At 39.6% G+C, this 9,676-nt stretch overlaps 1 protein-coding gene across 1 annotated transcript in view; it reads left to right on the top strand.

Annotated features, from left to right (window-relative positions):
- Window positions 1–9,676, top strand: part of PREP (prolyl endopeptidase) — a 96,471-nt gene that overhangs the window by 4,552 nt on the left and 82,243 nt on the right. The window contains exons 2-3 of the mRNA XM_008637920.2: window positions 1,006–1,080; window positions 7,284–7,417. Coding sequence (XP_008636142.1) covers window positions 1,006–1,080; window positions 7,284–7,417 — 209 coding nt within the window. The remainder of the gene's footprint in view (window positions 1–1,005; window positions 1,081–7,283; window positions 7,418–9,676) is intronic.

Raw genomic sequence — 9,676 nt, 5'->3', positions numbered from 1 at the left:
GTGCGGGGGGGGGCGGCGGCGCCGGGGGGGCAGGAGCATCGGCCGCACGGCGCATCCCGGAGCTTCGGTACCGCGGCTTGTGTCAGGGAAACCCAGGCCTCCGCCCGGGCTGCAGCAGCGTCAGCAAAGGAACAAATAGTCTATTTGTATAGGATGGCACGTCTGTAACATAGTCCCATCTCCCTGTGTTCCCGCCGTACCTGGATGCACACGGGATTACGGTGTAGGTTTGGTTAAAATGGGTTCGATTTTCTTTCCCTTCCTCTGTGCACTGGACACCGGCCGGGGAAGTATTTACATTGCATTTAAACGAAAATGTTTGCCGATATGAGCCACAGCTGGAAAAAATCCTGAAGCATTTACTTTCGTAGTTGACTGAAAGGCTGACCTGTGCAAGCCCTAGCAGCAGATATCTAATCCTTTTTTGTGTATTGGAGGAAGAAAGAAGGTAAATTCAACCACGTGGGTTAATCTTTTGTGGCTTGTTTGTTTTGTTTGTTGTTTTGGGGGGGTGGGCTTTTGATTTTTTTTAAAAAATTACTATTTATATCTATACACATTATGCACATATTTGTGGGCAAGAGTAGTGGGGAGGGCTAAACCAGAGACCGTTTGTGTAACCAGGAACCATATTTTGGGTACACCCCATAATGAGGTTTTATAATTTGGCTTGAAAACCTTAGGGATCTTGGTTTGGTTGGTGGGGTTTCGTTTTTGCCTACTAATCTATCCCGTGGAAGGAATTTATGTGCATTTCACCATTTTTCTGGTGCTCTGTGCTTTTCTCTGAGGACTACTCTGCTGCTGTGATGCCTTCAGCAAAGAATGGTAATATTAGTAACTCACCTGAGAGCAGTGTGTTGGTTCTCTCTTTCTTTGCTCCTTAGCACTGTATGGTTTTGTGAAATTCCAAATGCCCTTCATCATGCTGACTGTCATTGCTTGATAGATAGAGTTTGCTTGTGTGCATGTCTTTTTTAAAATTATTGTCTTTTATAAATTCAGGTGTCGGATTACCATGGATGTAAAATCAGTGATCCATACTGCTGGCTTGAAGATCCCGATAGCGAACAGACAAAGGTAACCTTTCTTTGCATGGGAATGGCTGTTTTCACATGGTTCTCTTCTATAGACCAGGTGCATTGGTACTCTGCTTTTGAAGAACCTGCCAATATTTTTTTGAAAACTTACATAGTGAATGAAGGTGTACATCATGTGATATCCCATTACACCAGCAATGCCATTATTTTGTCCCTATGTTTTAATGGGAGAAAGGTTGGATGGGGCTTTGAGCACCCTGGTGTACTGGCAAATGTCCCAGCCCATGGCAGGGGCGTTGAACTAAATGATCTTCAAGGTCCTTTCCTACCCAGACCATTCCATGGTTCTGTGAAAGTCCGGAACACTTTGTATAACTTAGATCACAGAATTTGCAAAACTAAACCCTTGTTTATCTTGAACCCATTTTTCTTGGCCGGTTTGAATGTTCAAGGTGGTGGTGTCATACTGAAGAGAAACACTTAAATTTTAGGGTGCTTTGTCCACTGTCTTAAGTACATCTAAAATCTAAAATTGCCATAATAAAATAGTTAGGAAAGGGTAGAAGGAAAGGGTAGAAGGAAAGGGTAGAAGGAAAGCTTCTTTGGCTTGCTTTCTTCAAAAACTGACAAAGTGTGTGTGCATTTTTTAAAACTCATTTTTAAAGGCAAAACCAAAAACATTTTCCTCCTGAAGTTAGGCTTTGTTAGTGTATGTTATTACAGAGTGCAGGTGTTGCAGTGTTTTCAGCCTGCAGTGTGGTATAGTGAGAATGTGCTGCTGGAACCAGTCTTTCACTGAGAGAGAATCATGTTAAATAATGTCTGTGAGCCAGTTGCTTTGATATTCATGGCATGGGGGGTTGGAGGGATGATGGCCAGAAAGTGGTAGGTGACAGTGTGGAGGGGGTTTCCTCTGCAATGGCTACTGACTTAGTGACAATTGTAGCTCCAGATCTGAAACACTGGCATCTACCCAGCATGCATGATTGTGTCAGGAAGTTGATGAAGGGCAGGATCTCCTTTCAAAAATATCCAACAGTGTGGCTTTCCATTAGTGAGATTCCTTCTAGCTTCTTCTGCGTATGTGCTTACCTTATACATTTTCATGAGCCTGAGGCTGGTCAAATAGAACTTACGGTAACTGACAAGAGCAAGATAAAATGCGTACAGTTAGGAACTGTTTCCCTACTTGCAAATCTGTCAGCATATATAAATACTCATGTGGATTAAAAAGATTGATTTGGGATCAGGTTTTAATGAAAAACTCTGCCATGGACATTAATATTGAAAATGAGATATTTAGAAAGCTGGGAGAATACTGATTTTTTAATTCTGATATCTTTAAGAAACAGTAAACACAGGATAATTTTGTGCCAAATTGAGATGGATGTATGTGTGGTTATGTCTTCCTTTTCGAGATGCCCTGCAGACACTTTACTAAAGTGTTTTTTGGGATCCTGTAAAAGATTAGGGATTGAGAAGATACAAAGACCTGATTTCTTGTGTCCCTGTATTCAATACTATAGCCACATACTGTGAACAGGTTGGGTGAGAACAGTTGGAGGACAGTGAATCACATTCTCCAGAGCTTGTAGTTTATACAGGAGGCAGAATAAGGAATAGGGAATTACAACATCCTCTCAAAAATGCAGCAGCCCAGACACAAGTTGTCATATTGGTGGAATGAAGGTCTTGTTATATCTTACTTGCCTACACTGGAAAAACCACACACCTTGGCAGAATTTTGCTGTGCAGTAGTAGTATGACAAAAGGAGTGGAAAGAGTTCCTGTGTAAGTAAGTATGCAAGTATATAATTTTATTCCAAAGTTTCAGGAGTTATTGGACAAAGGGAATTAAAGTATTTTGCTGGTTTACCTCTTTCGTAGAAGAGGTCAGAAAAAATGCTGTCAAATAGATACACAAATATGTTGGGATTCTGCTTTTCTAGGTGTAGAAGGAATAGACATGTCAAACATTGGTGCTCTCACAGAAAATAAATGAGTAGGCTTCACTTAGTTTCTGTATTGAGTCAGCAGAGCATAAAGTTTGCTATTCCCCGAAGCATGGAGAAAGAAGCAAAGGTGTGTGAGATTGGTTTTAACTCTGAAACGTCCATGGTGCTTTCACCTGATATCCACTGTAGAGCTAAAGGGACTGAGATGAAGGAAATTGCCCACAACAGCTATGAGTATAAAAAATTATATTTATTTTCTGTGACTAGTCCAAATGATTATGTGGACTCTTGATAGCTAGCAGTTTACAAACAGTGAACATAGAAGGGTGGAATTTTTTTTTGTAATTGGCTTAATCAGGTTTTTTTGCAGTGAGAGTAGAGTGCAAGATGGTGCTGTACCTGACCCAGTATAATTTGCAGGTTTCCATTAAGTTAAGTGGTTGTGTGGTTTTTCTCTGCCTTCCCTCCCCTTCTTGCACTGATACGAATGCTTCCGTCCCTCCCTTGCGTGGGTATAACCATCACAAGGTGATGTTCTGGCAGCGAACATGTTTGTGGATTAGTTTTCTATTGACATATGTGCTTAATCTAGGTCACCCAAAGGCCACATGATAGTTGGATCTAAGATGGTCCAAGAATGAGATCTTTCCTTTTCTAGCCACCCACAGTCTACTTTTAATTAGGTGAAAGTCAAATTTAGAAATTTTTCAGCCGGGTCACAACGATGGTCTTATGTATGCAGTGCATGTATCTTCTACAAAAAAGGTTATTGAAATCTGCAGATGGCTAAGCAGATCCAATGCACAGTCTCAGAGCTAATAAAGCCACTCATGAAGTCACATCTTCAATATCTTGTGGAAAAGCTGTTGTTCAAGAAGTGTGCACTTCCATATTCACAATCTATGTGCTTTACTGTATCACCTTTTTTTTTCCCGTGTGTGCTTGGTTGGAGCAGTCAAGGGCAGCTATAAGCAAACAAACTCCCTTCTCCAGATATGTAAATTAAAATGAACCCCTGTTCAGATGGGGAAGTTCCTGTCTCACTTTGGGGAAGGGAAGTGCAGAATGTGAGTTCATGCTCTGCTGCCGTTTGGCCATTGACTTCTAAAACCAATTGAGGAAACATCCCCAGCATAGCTGAAATGTGCTACACAGGTGAAACACTTCTGGTAATGACATAAACCACAAACTGCAAAACCACACTTTCACTGTTGTCTTGGCTTTGGACTTTCAGCTTCTTGGTTTGTTTTAACGCTTTGTAGGAAATAAGCTCTTTTTTAGACAACAGCAAAGTCTTTTGCTGCTATGTCAGTCATATACAGTACCTTAACTCACTGACAGTGTAGGCAGTAATGCTGAGCTTGTTCCAGACATGAGGGATGGACAAGTGATGAAAAAGCAGGGATCGTGTGGGGTTGGGTTGTACTGTTCTGAACATGTGTATATTTGAATTAGGACTAGAACTGAAACTCTCAAATCTACAATTAAATGGATTTGGAGTTATAATAGAGTAGTGTTTTGTTCATGTTTTGATAAGTTTTCCGATTGTACTTTGAATATTTATTTGTTAAACACTAAAAGAGTAAATGCTAAGGGGCAAGTCACAAGAAGTTTGATTAATTTTATTTTGTATTTTGTAATACTTAGGTATGTGCTCTCTTACAAGAGTTGCACTGAACTATGCTTGACTGAATATATATATATAAACTGTAAATACTTTTCAGACTAATAATAAAAACTGGTAATGTTGAAACAGTTTCTATTCTGAGACTTTCTTGGAAAGTGTACTGTCATACTGTCAGTGGAATAGTTATCTTGACAGAGTAGCTTAGTAGAATGTGGAAAGCTGATAGGTTGTAAAAAAGCATGGTTAAAAAGAATTTGTGGTGTGTTTCTTAGATGAAATTTAGTTAAACAATTTGTTTAAAATAACAACTGGCCTATGTAAGTAATGGCCAGACACTTCAGCCTCAAGTAGGTCATCTCTACTCTTAGTACAATGCTTCAGAAATTGTTTTGTTTTTCAAATTACCTTATTTTCCAAAATAGCCATAAGGAGTTGCCTTACTTGAACGCTTATTCTGTCCTTTCTTCTGTTAGCAAAGTCTTGGGTGGGTTGTCCTGGTTCAAGGCTTATGATACATTGTCAGATGGAGGTATCTATAGGTACAATAAAAATCTTTCTCTCTCGGTTCATGAAGGTGTATGGTTACTGTTAGCCCTGTAGCCTGGGTGGCATCTGTTTAGCTCAGTGTGGTAGATGAAGTTGTTTACTGTGAGAGTTTCTGCTGACATATGTTCCTGTACTTTACCTGGAGCAACATTTCAATTATGTATTGCTTTTTAAACATGAGTGCAACCTTATGCCCAGAAGTGTGGAAACAGAAAGTTTCCAGACTGGACTGTATTCTTTGTAAAACTCTTTGAAAAATCTGTAATTCCTTCCTCCTTTTTCATACTGCACTGGCATTCCTTTTACAATTAATTTTGGAACCTTTAGTGTATAGTAATTGGAAATGAGGAAAATCTATTAAGCTCCTGAAAGCAAAATTACTAGTGATACAGTTGTGAGTGTAATAGCTAGTATGTAAGCATGCTCTTGTGCAACAAATGCTTGTAAGGAAAAGTCTGTGTTTCTTCTTTGAATATCACTAATGAAAGCAGATGTGGTAAGATGTGTCTGTGCAGTTAAAAGTGAGTAACAAACAGTTCCAGTATACCCTTGCAGCAATGTTGCCATTTTGGTCCTGTTATTGACGGATGAAACTAAGATGTGTGCCAGTTTCTGTTCACGACATGCAACTGGAAAGTGCTTTTGCCCGTTCAGTACACTGGATGGTGATGGTCTTACACATGTTTTTATAAGCCATCGTTTTCCTGTAGGTGTCACAGCACTGGGACAAGTTAGTTTATTTGTGTGGGATCCACTGTCCAGATTTTTGTGTATGTGGTCTTTGAAATTCATGTGTTTCCATTTAGAGAAAACCAATTCAGATACACATAATTCTTGGGGAGATTTGATTAAGTTCTTTCACCATCTGATGGGGGGACGGTTATAGCAGTAGAATGTGGTGGCTGCTTGGCTTACCTCTGGGATGTGCTATGCACATATTAATTCTTCTCCTGAAGAATTAATATGTGACAAAACACTGATAGCAGCTGGTAAGTGTGTGCCAGGTACTCTGTCTGTACAGCAGCTGGCTTTTCTGAAGGTCTGTGAAGCAGAAGTTGTGCAATGTGGATTGTAGCCCTGCTATTCCTGTGGGTCATGCCCTGCAATGAAGTGTAACTCAGATGTTAAAATGCATTGATCTGATTGCTGTGTGACAGGTTCAGGACAGGTAGAAACAATAGGCTCTTCTGGGAAAGAGCCCTGTGTAAGCAAGAGATGAGCCAGCCACTGTGGCATTTGGCTGTGAGTTACAGCCATACACAGTGTCCTGTCCTACCTGCTTCATGTTAGAGACAGAAAAGCCTGCCCATCTGCTTGTTAGCAGCTGTGATTCACCCTAAGATGCTTAGGTATTAATTTTATGTTAATGTACCATGCTATAAATAGGGATGATGAAACACCAACAGAGCACCAGGTTTTCCATGCATGCAATGAACAGCTGGAGTGGTAATGGTTTTGATCCCTGTCCTTAAGTGTTTGTGACAGGGAGCTGGAGTGTTTTAAAGAAAACAGACTTCCCAAAGTTTTCAGAGATTAGGTATTTTTTTCCTAAGAACTGATCTGTGAACAGTACTTCGGGCTTCTCATGAAATATTCACTGGGAGTAATTGTGTGTGTTATGTTAATAATATGAACAGATCACGCACATGACATTTTGTGCCATCTTAAAACCTTTCCCAGCTCCTGAAATAATAGTGCAGTCTGTGGGCAATATTTGTCATTTAGGCAAATATGGGGAGAGATTTTTAAAAGCATGGTGTTCTTTTTGGGGTTGTTACTTCGGGTTTTGGGGGTTTTTGTTTGTTTGCTTAGGGTTTCTTTGGTTGTTGTGGCTTTGTTTTGGGTTTTTGGGGTATTTTAAGGGGAAAGGCAGGAAGGTCTTGTCCTTGTCTGGTTACCCCAGTGTATGCCCTGGAGAGTCATTATTGAATATATAAGTTGAGTCTTATTAAAGAACTGTAGCATAATGCAAATAAGCACGTAGGATGCTTCATGTGTGACACTGCATAATCTATATGGGGGAAAGATGACTGTGATGCATTCTTCTGAAAATGTTTTCTGTAGAAAATATGCATTTCTGCTTGAATTCAAATTTTTTTGATTGTTTTCTTTCAGGCATTTGTGGAGGCTCAGAACAAGCTCACAGTACCCTTTCTTGAGCAGTGTCCTGTCAGAGGACTGTTCAAGGAACGAATGACTGAGCTCTATGATTATCCCAAGTACAGCTGCCACTTCAAGAAAGGAAAAAGGTATGTGAGGAATGTCTTTTTAGGTTGTGATGAATGTGAAGCAAGTCAGAGGCAACTTCTAATTAGGAAAACAAGTTATAAATTGTATTTATTTCTTTATAGTTGGGAAGTAGGAAAACTAAGCCAATGTTAACGTGTGATTGCATGATGGAGAGCCCAAGGTGCTTGTCTCTCTCCAGTTTCCAGTCATATTATCTTCTTTTGTTGTCTTTTCTTTCTATAGGAAGAATAATAATTTGTGAGCTTATCAGAACTCAGATTTTGTAGAATAATTGTTATGAAGGTAAAGCTTTGAGGAGTTCCTTTCAGAAAAGCTTGGTCACTGTTAGTATAGTTATAGGCACATCATCTGAAAACAGCATAACCCCTCATGTGCATTTTGTTCCACATATTTGCTAGAACACTGCTCTTATGTTGGTCATTCTTTGAGCAGCTAGTGGGCTTTTTTTGTCTAGTCATAGCCAGTGAAAAGCAGTAGGAATTCCCTTGTGAAAAACTGTTCCTGTAGCTGCAGGGGATAAGGGAAAAATCATTTGAAGGACTTAAAGCAACTGATGCAAAAAGATCTGTCTTTGTAGAAATAAAGAAATCCTGCTATATTCCAGTGCCTAGCCTACTTACATCCCTGTTTTAATCTGTGGCTAGGTCAAGATGTGGTGTTTCTGTGTCTTACTCAAGGTCTGGAGACTGCAGCTGCTACTGAATTTTATGTGATCTCTTTTAGAAACACCAGAAAGCTTCTAGAGAAAGGAAGTAAAGGGGTGAAACTGCTTATTAACTTAATAACATCTAGAGATTGTTTTAGCAATTGAAAAAGGGGTAGTGCAAGCAACCAGCCACTCTTAGTCACAGGAAACACAGAGAATCTTTTTCAATATTTTCAATTTGTTTGATCCGTGTTGAGTGGGCACCCAGATATGCCAGCTGTGTGTTCACCATCATCCACAGATGATGAGAAAGAGCAGAGGATATCTTGTTGCCTTAAGATTTCTACACAGATATTGAGAGGGATTTGTTTTAGTGATCTGTGCTGTGAGGAAGGCACAGATACTTGTTACTATGGGAGGGAAATTCTGTACTGTATGGGATTTTGTGAAGCTATATGGCAGGGAGTGAACCCAAACTGTTTGTGGATTTAATGTGGATTTAAATTGTCATGGATGTGGCACAGCATGTCAGTGTATAGAGGTGTGAGGTTTAAGCTCAGAAGCAGTGGAGCTGTTTAGGACAGTGCTGCATCTGGGGATGTATGCCTTATTGAGTGAGTCAGGCAAAGCTTGTTAGTTTGTATGTGATGCTCCTGCAGATGTAGCAGGTGACCAGGTCTGGTCAGTGACTGCTCTGGATTCTCTGACCCATTCTCCCTGCGCAGTGCAAACATGCCTGGGTGTCAGTACCTTCAGTGCTATTAAGGCTTAATGTTGCAGAAGTGCTCATGGCAGTGATAAATACAGTCTCTGCTAAGAGATACAAGTTCTTAATTTTATGCAGCTGACTGTCCTGCCAGGAGCTTAATGTGCTTGTAATTTATGACACTTTACATTGATTTTAATAGATGTCTCTTTAGTCTTTCTGAGTGATATTCCTTCTTGGCATGTCCTGGACTTAAATCAGAGCAGTTCAAAAATAATACAGAAAAGCCCTATATTGTGGTGTTTGAGGTGATCAAGAGGTCTCTACCAAGTTAAGTAACACTAAGTAAGGTGTGGGGGAAGGAACTATTCTATTTCAAGAATTTTCTAAACTTCCCATGACACTTAAAAATTCTTAAATTTAACTACTCTGGTTTCTGGATGAAGAACAGCTGCTAAAGGACAGTGTGTGAAGAGTTGTTCTGTAGAGGCTGCAGAAAGGGAGGGTGCCCAGGGAGATGCTGTGTTTGTCTCATTGTTTGACCTTTGCTTCCCAGCTTGTTGCCCAGCATTGCAGAGGTGAAATTGGCAAGAAAATGCATGGTCAAATGGAAAATTACTTTTCTTTTTCTTCTATTTTTTTAAATCTTTCAGTTTAGCACTTGCTGAACATTTTTGTTATTACTTTTAAGGTACTACTATATTGTTATTGTACATAATATATATAAAATATTTTAAATATATATATATAAAAATATATTGTAATAGTAATGTATTACTGATATTGTTAACAAGGCCTTTGTGAGTGTATTTTCCCCTTATGGCTTTATCATGTGTAGTGGCTTGGTCCAAAATACTCATTACTGTTTATCTTCTGTGAGATAAGAATTAGGAGAAACGCAAAGCA

The sequence above is a fragment of the Corvus brachyrhynchos genome, unplaced genomic scaffold (genome assembly GCF_000691975.1).
Source record: "Corvus brachyrhynchos isolate BGI_N302 unplaced genomic scaffold, ASM69197v1 scaffold14, whole genome shotgun sequence".
NCBI lineage: Eukaryota > Metazoa > Chordata > Aves > Passeriformes > Corvidae > Corvus > Corvus brachyrhynchos.
The sequence above is the reverse complement of the archived record's forward strand: the minus strand, read 5'-3'. Positions and strand labels throughout refer to the sequence as shown.